The following is a 12,348-nucleotide window of genomic DNA, read 5'->3' as shown; positions in this document are numbered from 1 at the left end:
CGCATTGCAAATATGAATTGAACTTTTAACATTTGTTGATTCAAGCTCATTTGATAGCTTTAGTAATATTTGAGAACGTATTGATGTTTACATAAATTAAATTAGTCTTATAATGCTTCAAAAGTCTTATGGCAGAAGCGGCTAAAGTTGCAGGATCAGGATCAGGCGGTTTTTCATACATTGCTATATTTTAAAGCAAGGTGAGGTTTTTTGTGCTAATATATATTTAGTAGTATTTATGATAAGAAATGAAGTTATGAGCATCGAAAAATCCTGCCAATTACTTCATTTTCCATGATATTTCAAAGGGGTGCGTTTTACACCCAGTTCCCCTACGGTTGATTGCTCGCTGCCTAGAGTGATACTGAAACAAATGTAACGTTCCGAAAAACACTCGGTGGGGGGTGGCGGTATCGACAGCAATCGCTGCGGAACGAAATTTCTTCTTTAGTTTTTCACCGAGCTGAAAAATACCTTCTTCGCATCCGGCTTGAAATGCGCTATACTTTGACGGCATTTTTCACCTGGAAACAATCGTCGAATTCACGAAAATCAATTGATCGTTCGCAAAAAGTAACCGATAAGTCATTCGCGATTTGTCAGTCATCCTACTAGTGACCAGACGGCAGCGGCAGCGAGGATTTCCGATGTCTGACATCAGCATTGAGAAAAACTGCTGTAGAGAGACTGTGATTTGAATAATTATAATCATGGTTTGAAATATGAGGGTTTTAAATTTCTCAGTATAATAGCTTCTAGCCTTGAAAAAGGCCAATTTAGAAAACTAAACTGAACTCTCGGTCCCGAGAAAGGCCAAACCTCGCTGTCGTGAATGATGTGAAATCTCGAAAAGTTTGTTTTTAATCAATAAATTGAAAATAGGCGGAGCCTAAAATTTAATGTTTTCTCTATTCACACTTTCCGTAGAACGAGCGCTTCCTTTGATATTTATATTTTATGAAAACATGTCCAGCTTTCTGATTTGGCACCATTACTGAAAGACGTAGTATTCAAAAAAAATAATGATTTTATTAGGTTTTAAATATAGTTACGCATACCAAACAGTTTAAAATAAAGTAATACCAGGTGGCCCAACCAAAAGAACCCACCGCGCCAAATGCGCACGTTAAGTATGGCTGATCTAAATTCATATAATGGTTCACCATCCAGGTTCGAACGTTGCCGACCTGTTCCGCGAAATCTAGTTCGCAACGGAGCTTACTCCAAATGGGATAAGTGTTTTATGATCTCAGTCCGCTTATGGTTATGCCTCGTACGATTTTCGCCTGGTTGTTTCACAGCTGAATCTTCAATGTTTTGGACTATGTCATGTCATCAAAAAGTGATACTGAGAGAATCTCGAGGCTCTTTCAGGGAAAGCCAGACCTATTCGGGTAGGAAGGAATCAAAATCTACTATCAAGCGAGGATTGGACTGAATCTTGGTTGTTGTCGCTAGGTGGGAATATTGTTGAAGATTTTGTATCAGATTCAAATCAATTTGTCATAATTTAGGTGGAAGCACAACTGTGGCAAAGGTTTTCGGATGATCATCTGATCTTTTTTTTATTTGTAGCATTTTTAACTTTATTTCCTCATTAAATTATCGCCTCTTTGTCTCGTAATAACTTTGTTTTTAATATATAAAACTAATGATAAAAAATTAAAACCTAATATTTTTTGACTGACTCGATTGTAGTATTCATGGTGTGAAATTTGTATGACATGCATTTCCTAAACGAATAATAGTTCCCACGCTTATTTCATGAACTGAACAGTTGTTGTCGCCTGAGATGGAGGATTTACGTTTTATCCTCCCGATATTCTACCAAACGTGGATGAAGCAATTTGTTTTTTAATCTTTTGACTACTTTGTTTAAAATGGTGATGTTTTCTTTCCACTTTAACATTGATTTCCATGATCTTTCTGTATGGTTATACTTATATAAAGCGCATCTCGTTCGTACGGAACGGATGCAACATTGTTCTAACAAGTATTTGCTGAGGTTATTTAGGTTACCGTTCCTAGACTGGTTCCGCGCAACAGTTCCTGATACACTGAGAGCTGCTTAGTAAGCGTGGTTAGCGACAAATAAGCTGCCAGCACCGGCGGCACCGACAACACCACCGCCATACTTGCCGAGGGAAGCATCACCGTTGGCCTACAATAAGAGAATTAAAAAAAAAAGATTCGTTAATAATTAAAGTGGAAATCTGGGTGCTGTTGGGACGATCATATCACCATTTGAGACTATGAAAGACGAGGAAAGCTTTCATACACAAACAACCATATTCAACCAATTTGAAATTTGTTCACACTAATTCAATTTTGAGCCGAGGCCATCCAACGATGAAAAAACGTTTATTTTTGGTCACTCAATATTTAATTTAACGGTATACAAATTTCCAACATAGTAATGTGAATGTATTCAAACTTTTCTCACAGCATATTTTCACCCTCCTTTCTGGCCCCCTTTACTTGCTTTATTCGATTCTTGACCCAAATTTTGTGGTTTCCTGTTTTATCGGTGCCAATATTTGTTGTTTCAAATTGTTGGGTTCTTTGGAAAAAAGAAGTATCAGAACCCTATAGTGAAAATATAAGCATTCACTGTTTACCTCTGATGTTTCGTTTCAAACTCTAGCTTCTAAAACATCAGTTTTACTATCTATCCTGAAATTGAATATATGCACTCATGGCAGCATTGTCTATCACTCTTCCCGATACGTCAGTGGTGTCCTCTTCAAGCGGCTCAAAATTTATCTGTGCATTTTCCGCATGAGTAATTGGATTAATTGCTTCGAGCGCAGGCAGAACACCATCACTATATCTGCATACCCCACAGTTTTAACATTCATCTGAGCAAAAAGCAGTTTGATAAAACAATTTACCGACCGATAGTGTAAATTATTCACCGAGCAGCAAATCTTTTTCAATAGTTGCCACAAAAACCAAATTTATTTTTTTGTATAGTGGCACTATGTTACGGTCATCCTCAAAGTATGCAATCATTAATACAGACCAATTTTCGACTGCCACTGTAGGGTCAAATACGACCCGAACGGTCATGCTGAGATGCCCTTGGGTCAGCAACAAAGGATGCGGGATTACGCTGGAATGGATCAATGTGTGGTTAAAGATCCGTTTGGTACATCGGAAACTGTGCGAGGCATTGAACGCATCCCCGGCGAGAATACGTGGTTCCATTGTCTGCCCCAAGCGTGGGGGCCATGTGGATGAAACCGTTCGATGTCATAGCCTTGAGTACAAAAATGGTACAATCCACCAACCGTTGTGTATCAGAAGGCAGCCGATGATTGGGGCAAAGCGTAATTAAAATTCTAATCTTTATTTCAATCAATCCCACAGATTTGTCCGCTACAAACAGTGCCTCCGGCCGGCCCGGGGAAGTGCACCTCATTTGATTTGGTCTCGCAAATTGGATCTCGATTCGGAGCGAGAATGTGTGTGATTTGCATTTATAAATCCTCGCTCGAGTGAAAAGTGATCTGAATATTGACCGGACGGAAGTGGCCCGGTTTGGTGTGGGCAGCTCAATATTCGAATTACATCTCGCTCCCAGCCTCGGTGACGACCGTTGTTGTATGATGTGGGAACGGAATAATGCCAAACTTAATGTGGTGAATATTGAATCGGACGCTTGGCATGCTGGGACTAAGCTGATTATGGGTGGATTAGGATTCGGCCTTCGGTCGAGCGTCGTCGTTTGGTGTATCGACATGTATGGAGCATACCCAGAGTAGATGACTAACATCCATAACGGGTAAAGGAGTTTGAATGCTACTACCGATGGCAACATGTGCAAATTGGTGATTTAGAAATTGACTAATTTGATAGCCTGGCTAATCACTAGCAAATAGAAAAGATTGATTGGACTTGATGGTGAGCTTGCTATGAATAGAACTCATATTGTGTGCCGAATGGTATTAGTTGAACCCTTGCCGCAGTGGTATTCATTTTTCTTTCTTAGAATCATCACGCAGACTGCTTCAATTATGATAGGACGTCATTCAATACATATACCGTTCATTACATGAAATTCATAGAACATCTCAGACATGTTATGCTGCCAAACAATTTTGTATAAGCTGGAAGTAATGTACATTTTCATATTTTTGTCAATGGCTGACAAAACATTTCAACACTCTTAAAAACAGGTGCTTTTATTTGTGCATTTGAGGCTTCAACACAATAAAAGGCATATTTTCTGCCAAGAATGATCTCTTTTCTACCAAGGCTAGTTTGGGTGTAGATGTTATATTCAAAGTAACATAAAATATATGTAAACATCTATGGAATCCGTAAGTTATAGTGATTCGAAATGAAAAAATCTAATGTCCATAATGTCCAAGGTAGTTTCATACGATTGCACTCTAACATTTTTTTCGTTTTCCATAAACTTCTAAATAGTGTGAAAAGGTCTAGATGTACATTAGGGTGCCAATGAATGTATGGGAAAAAATCGACCCTAAAATTTAGAAAAGTTACCCTATACAAAATGTTCACCACCTCGAAAAAACACCCTATGCCAAATATTAGCTTAATCGGACTTAAGGGAGAGTGGCACAAAGCGGTCAAAGTTTGAGTTATTTGAAAATCGAAAAATCACCCAAGGAGGGAGTACGCTATTCCGGTGGCCTTTGAGGTAAATTTTCAATGCATCTACGTAGTGTGCAAAACAAATAATATTCTTACTGTCCACTGTGTCATTGTAATTTATCTTTTAAAAATAAAACAAAAATTGAACGGACAAAAATATTCACAACTAAAATAGTTAAGAGCTGATGAAGTGAGGTGATTAAAAAAAATATAGGAGGTTGTGTCCAAGATTCGACCGCATTGTTGACGTAGAACTACGTCTCTCGGTAAGGGTACCAAAACAAAAAAAAACAGGTCACGTCTTATGAAATTAAGTTGGCGTTAATAGTATTTTTTCTGCGAAAGAATTTAGATGATTTGCATACCAATTGAATCGGAAATGTTGAAAAATAATTCAACATGCTATACACTTAGCCTGTAAATGGTTAAAATTGATGAAAATTGGAAACATTCCTATTTTCCCATACATTTGATTAGCTCGTTTGTGTGCTTACCTACCCGTACCATAAATAGGGAGCAACTGCGAATCAGTCGCACGTAAATTGGTAGCTTGAAATGCTGCAACATGTGAACGAACATTGTGGTAATGTTAAAGAGGTAATGTGGCAATTTAAGCTTCGCACGAAGGCAACTTGCTCAAACGCTCCGAGCGTGAAAGCAGAATATTTGAAAATTCAATTACACAGGCTTGCTCCTTGTTGGTTTTTATGCGTTGCCAAATGTAGATTGGAATGGTTGCCATTAAGTGGTTCCAAAGTTTGTTTATTAGAAATGTGCAATGATGGTGGAACAAACATATAATTGCTTGTGATCGTGTGTATGTCAACTGTAAGGAGACTGCCACGATAATTGTATAGCTTTAACACCAAGAAAATAATGCTTGCTTATTATTCTCGTGCTCGTCATATTATTCCTGTGCGGAAGAGAATTAATCAAGACTCAACGATCTTTATCTGATGCCACGGCTCATTACAAACCACTAAAACTTTCTACTAGAAAATCATGAATCATTTAAAAAAAATCGATGCATTCTAAAACAATACCCGATGAGATAAACAAATTGATCCAAAAAAATTCTTTCGTAGTACTAAGTCAAAAATGCGACACAACCCTCTTTCAATTTTTTTTATTCTATCCAGGATTATGATTCAGTATTTTAATTCCGAATTCGAGCTTTAGATTGTTTAATGATCATAACTCAGTTTTCGACCTTTAGACGATAAGATAAACAACGAAGCGAATATTTGCTAGGATATCAATAGTGGATCTGTGCTGAGACAAATTTTCAGTCTCGTGCTATACTCGAAGCAACAAACATCGCTTGTTCTGCCTTGTTTTGCATCATCACATGCCTGCGTTTCCCTGTGGACGCGAACAAATTACTCACCCGCTGATGTATCCGGCATTGTAATCATTGCATCAAACTGACGCCATGACGTTAAGGTCCTACACAATTGTGGCTAGTAATATTACGCTAATCGAGGCGTAGTGTATTGGTAGGTATGCATTAGGGTGCCAATGAAAATGGTCATCTCTAATTTCAAAAAGTTACCTCATAAAAAATGTTCACCACCTCGAGAAAACACCCTATGCCAAGTATTAGCTCAATCGGACTTAAGGAGAGTGGTGCAAAGCGGTCAAAGTTCGAGTTTTTGGAAAATCGAAAAATCACCCAAGGGGAAAGTAAAGGAAATCCTGGTTTTGGAAAAAAAATATTGATGCCAAATGTCTTAAAATAGCATGAAACGTCGAGATCTAATGTCATCTCAAAAAAATTTTTTTTGTCGAAATCGCCACTTTTTTTCGGAATACGGCACGAAACGTATGGTTTGGGTACCAATAAAAATAGTTATCTCGATATTTCATTCGGAATTTGCTGTGAAATGGGGATTTGCACGATTATATACCCTTTGCAAAATATTAGCTCATTCGAACTTTATTTATTAGTGTCACAGACGTGAAAATTTGAGTTTTTTTTTCAAAAACGAAAGATCACCGAAAATCGGGGTTTTGAAAAAAATGTTTTAAAATTGCATGACACATCGAGATTTATTGGTAGATCGAAAAATAAAATTTGTGAAAAAAATATTTTTTTTCTGGCACTTGGTCTTTTTTCCGTCTGAAAAGTCGATTTTTATGTTATGCAATTTTAAGACATTTGGCATCGAAAATTTTTTTTTTTGAAAACCCCGACTTCCGGTGATTTTTCGGTTTTCAAAAAACTCAAATTTTAACGTCTGTGACACTAATTAATGAAGTTCGAATGAGCTAATATTTTGCATAGGGTATATTATCGTGAAAATCAACATTTCGCTACAAGTTCCGAATGAAAAATCGAGATAGTTATTTTTTATTGGCACTTAAAACCATATGTTTCATCTCGTACTCCGAAAAAAAAGAGTGTCAATTTTTAAATTTTTTTTTTTCGAGATGACACTAGATCTCGACGTCCGTAAATTTACGGACATTTGGCATCACCCAAGGGGGTGATTTCTGGATTTTCAAAAAACTCAAACTTTGACCACTTTGCGCCGCTCTCCCTTAAGTCCGATTGAGCTGATATTTGGCATAGGGTGTTTTTTTCGAGGTGGTCAACATTTTGTATAGGGCAACTTTTTGAAATTTTAGGGTCGATTTTTTCCCATACATATATTGGCACCCTAGTGTGCATGCTCTGTTGGACGATTGTTTTGGTTCCGCGATAATATAAACAACGAAGACGGTTAGCGGGAGGGTAGTATTTACGATAGGGTATGAATGATCTTCACTAAGTTAAATTTTCAGTCTTTTTATATACTCAGTGCAGGGAAACAAGCGGATTGAATAATATAATACCGTAGTCCTAGAAAATACGGTTGTGCACTAGTCATAACCTGTTACAATGTTTTCACTCTCTATTCTTTTTATTACAATTCAAACTAATGATTGATGAATCTGGAATCACATTCAGTTTTATCAATTGCAAATATCAAATATGAATTGTGGGTACATCCATAATCCCTTATTCGCCTTTGACTTTCATCTATTCCTAAATCTCATTAATGAGCGACTGGTGAAAAAAAAAAGGTTTAATGAAGGCGTGATTACAGCAATGTCTGAAACTCGTGAAGATCGTTGAGTTCTAGAATAATCGTTAAGCAACCGACCTCCTTGGATCTCCTACGCAAATTTTCACTTCAAATTTCAAAGGAAAGGTGTTACAACACTAACAATTTGGTTGTGAAGTGACCTTTCGGCTGCTTTCATCATTCTAGAGTTTCAGGGTATTTTTTTAATGTTTTCAGTGCTTCAAAAAAGAGATAAAAAAGACGAGTGGGTAATGTCGGGTACATAACTGGAGTGACGTAGGACTACACCAAGGGGTGTCCATTATTTGAATATCATGGAGCACAGATCCTAGAATGACCAATTTTTCATGTACAAAATTACAGAAAAAAATCAAAGGCTAAAATAAAATCTCAGCACTAAGCAAACACTCAAACGTTTAGATTAAAATACGAAAAAATCAAAATTTGCCGTGCAAATGTTGTAGGGGTTATTGTTCAGCCGGCAACGAACACACACTTGATGGCAAGCATATCGTAATAGGTATTTGCCGTCTGGTATCGTGATATAATTAGGCTTTGCATTCCTCATGAATAACTGTGTTCTACTAGTCAAGTCCTTCTTTTGATACCCATATTGATGGGGTTTTGAAAAAAAATATGTAGTCCACCATTTTGGATTTGCATTTTTCATAATTAACTGTGTTCTCCTGGTCAATCCCCTTCATTTGATACCCACATTGATGTGGTTTTGAGAAAATTTTCAAGATCATGAAATACGCAGTTTTATAATGACTGCAGAGATAAAGAAATTTCAGATCAATCGGTCAACAGGAAAGGGGTAAAATTTCAATTAATGTGGTACAGCGCCATAGATAAACATGTTCCACTCAAACATACAAATATGTCACAGCTAAATAAAACCGATTAGTCACTCATTCACCCGGCGCGACGCTTCCACCGCTTTTAACACACTTCGATAGGCTCTCCTGCTCCACATCCCATTGAAACTCCTGCCTCTCACTCTTGCGGTATCGCACCGCATACATCCCCGGCAAATGCAGTGATATCTCTTATGCTGAAAATCAATCTCAAGATAGCGTCTTTCCAGCTTGGCGTCCAATGATAGAATGTGGCCAAGCACCACCATCGCTCACTTTATTTAGCCATATAGTTAACGTTGTAGCGACCGCCTATATTTATTCATAATCTCTTTTTAGTCCTCCGCCTTCACCTTGTCCATACGTTTCGCCCGTACCCGTGGTTGCTTGTAATGAATAGCTGTTTGCTGCGGGAGCGCAGACAAAAAGTATGGGAAAATAGGGAATTCTTTCTTCCAATTTTTCATCAATTTAAACTGTATATGAGCCGTAATGTGTAGCATATAAACAATTGCTGAGGATATTTGCTATCAATGTGTGTATTTGGAAACAAAATCCATTCATTAATTGAGGAGGTATTAGCGTTCAAAAACTGAACACTCATTCACTCCGAAATATTGATATAGGGGTATATGGAAAGGTTAGACGTAGTCCTACGTCAACATATTTTTGACCTGTATATAACTTGGGTTCAATGTGCAGTTAGATTGCGAAAAATTCCAAAGGTAAATATTTATGATCGCATAAAATGGAGTAGTCCGGAAACCGACCTCCACGTTTTTGAGATCTTTGTTATTTTTCAGAGGCAAAAAATACTATAATGTCAGTGCTGTGACACTGACAATTTCTCTGAAGAATTTTCCAATGTCCTTGATATTATGACTGAAATAGTATTGGGAAAGGCTATTGCTTGGCGTACAAATCATCAATGATTGTTGTGAAATTCTAAAATATAAACAGAGCCAATACCCAAGGTTGTTTTGTTCACAACAAGTATGATAGCATAGATAAAATACATAAATTTCACCGCATTCTGACCGTAGCTGGTTCCAATACAGGAGCCGTAAAGTTGTTTTTCTCCTCCGCTGAGTGCAAATGAAACTTCCACTTTCGTGAAATTATACGCACATTTGGCAAACACATTACTGTTGCACTAGTTAAGCTGTGCGAGGGAAAACTTTGCGCTTACATCACCCCGGAACACGATAAAGGTCAAGCTTTGCATCGTCGTGGAACAGGGGAAGGATAAACGTAGGAAATTAATCGCAGCATGTGGATGTCAAAATAAAAAAACAACTCATTCATCCAATGTGCTGTAACATGAGCGATGGTGGTTTATTTGGTACCGGAAGCCGGGCCGGGACCTTGAAACTTGTTAACTTTAGTTCATTTTTATGATGAAGTTTAACTCAAGAAGAGCAGCTCTGATAACAGCTTTATTTTTATTTTGAATCTAGCGCCGCACACGTGGACCTGGTGAAATAATTTCGTTCACTGTACGTGAACTTGTGTTGAAAAACTCGCTTAAGATATATTATATAACTGATCCGACGGCACTGCATCATTTTTTAAAGATTCTGTCTCGTCCTTGAATTTCTGTTCTTCGGTTTCACCAGGACTTTTTGTTTTTTTTCCTATATTATAGTGACTTTAAACACTCTGGCTGGTTCATCACTTTACTTCCATTTCGGAAAAATGTCGCGAGTGAGAATTGTACTTGTGACCTTTAGAATGAGAGAAAAAGAGGCCTGATCGCCCCCTTTTCACCATGCTTACGGGAGCCTCTACTTGTTCATTAGAACTTTCGATAACCGTGTTGAATATAGTGGGTACATTAGACTACATTCACAATAATTGTTTTGGATTTTTCGAAAACAGGCATAGATAAACTAGTGATTGAACTGGCAAAAGAGATTTGTTTTGTAAAATAAAATCATTATAAGGGGCTTAAAGTGGAAACTGCAATGAAGCCAGGTACAAGAAATCTTTTATCTCAACAGATCACATTGTAGATTAAGGCTGACACTTAGGTACCTCGGGTTAAATGAATTGGCTGAATTTAAGCTCAGTTTGGCTCGGAATCAGGACTTGTCATTTTCGGAACCAAGATTCAACCCAGAATAATTCTCGATGAATTAATTTTAGTTTATCGTGTTGAAGTAAAGTCGGTGTTGAAGTGAATTCACAAGACAATTTTGGAGTGAATAGAGTTCTCGTGTCATTGTCGAAACACAGTGGCATTCTAAAACAAATAAATGTTGGGTGCGGTGGTTTCTTCAAAAATAAACCCGAACTAGCACGTAACAGTTAATGGTGAATGCTTCAGTGACTTTTGGTATCACGTTTGAGTTCCCTTAATATGAAGGAACTGTGGTTTCAACAAGACGGTGCAACATACCACAACGAACATGCCACAATTTATTGATTCAACACATTAATCCTCGGTCAAGTTAACTCGGTGGACTTTTCTATAAATCATTGTCTAGCTTTGTTACTGTCATTTCCAGTGTCGACACCCTCCAAACGAAAAGTCCACTGTCGGTCGGATAAGACCGGCGCGAAACAGATGGAAAATTCAGTGTCAGGGCACAGAAACCGACGCGGCGCTCAATATGAGAAAGAAAGAAAATGATGAATAATTTCGAATGTTTATAACTTTGTCATTTCTCGATGAATCGCAAAGATGTTTGCATCATGCAGGTATTCCTACGTATCCATAACAATAAAATACTTGTTGAAACAAGGTATTGTACAATTGAAAAATGTCAAGCATTATCTAAACCAAAATCCCACCGTCTGATTGGACCAACCTGCGCTCCTGAAACTGTGCGGATCAAAAAGGGCAACAAAAGAAGCAGTGCGGCACAATTATAATAAAAAAATACTATCTCTGCTACAGCACAATGTCAGTTAATGATTTGATATCGTGCTGAACGGACGTGCTGAAATTCATCTTAATTTCGGGTTCACATTCTAGTCTTGCTACAGCCAGTGAGTTGTCAACAGCATTTGTTAAGACTAAAGCTGGAATTCCACTGAATGGCAGGCTGCACCGAATCGTATTCTGTGTGATACAAATTTCATGTTTTTTTTTTGAAAAATTACTATTAAATTTTGATTTGTAACATTTGTACGTATAAATTATCGCGATTTACATGCTCTGCTAACTTATTTTCTATTCAGAAACATGTCAAGAACATGTCAAACGCAAGAATTCACCCACAAAAACGTAACGAGTAAAACACAATTTTTTTCAAGTCTCCTGTTTGGAGAATGCCCTATATTCCAGAAACTATAAAAGAGTTGACGACTTCGACGAAAGTTTATATTTCAATAAGATCTAAAACTTTGTTCAATACACTATACCGCTATCTTGACTTTGAATAAAATTAGGTTTAGTTGTAATTTTTTCAAAGAAAACATGAAAAAGTGTTAGAAAAACTTTTTCCCTGTAAAAGTGCCCATCTTTCGATGTATGGAAGACTTGTTGGAATTTGTACGGGCTATTCATATTATTTTTTTGAGAATTTAAAAAAAATACGTTTTTGAGAAAAATGAATTTTAATTTTTAAAATATTTTTTTAAGCGAATTTTTTTTCAAAAAAAAATTGGTATTTTTTTAATAAAAATTTAAATAATTTTCTACATTTCATCCTTTGACTTAAATTTTGTAGGTATTATAGTTTTTGAGTTATAATTATTTTGTAAAAATCCCCTTTAAAAAAATAGAACACACAAACACACGGTCAAAACAAAACTACGAGTCCGATTCGGCTGAAATTTTGACAGTGGCCATTTACGAG

General features: G+C 37.1%; 1 protein-coding gene across 1 annotated transcript in view; it reads right to left on the bottom strand.

Annotated features, from left to right (window-relative positions):
• Window positions 1-1,538: 1,538 nt before the first annotated feature.
• The window catches only part of LOC129773126 (fructose-bisphosphate aldolase-like), a 609,238-nt gene continuing 598,428 nt past the window's right edge, over window positions 1,539-12,348 (bottom strand). The window contains exon 6 of the mRNA XM_055776692.1: window positions 1,539-2,161. Within this exon, the coding sequence (XP_055632667.1) occupies window positions 2,069-2,161 (93 nt within the window). The 3' untranslated portion in view covers window positions 1,539-2,068. The remainder of the gene's footprint in view (window positions 2,162-12,348) is intronic.

This window comes from Toxorhynchites rutilus, chromosome 3 (assembly GCF_029784135.1).
Source record: "Toxorhynchites rutilus septentrionalis strain SRP chromosome 3, ASM2978413v1, whole genome shotgun sequence".
NCBI lineage: Eukaryota > Metazoa > Arthropoda > Insecta > Diptera > Culicidae > Toxorhynchites > Toxorhynchites rutilus.
Note: the sequence above shows the minus strand (reverse complement) of the source record. Positions and strands in the feature narration are given on the sequence as shown.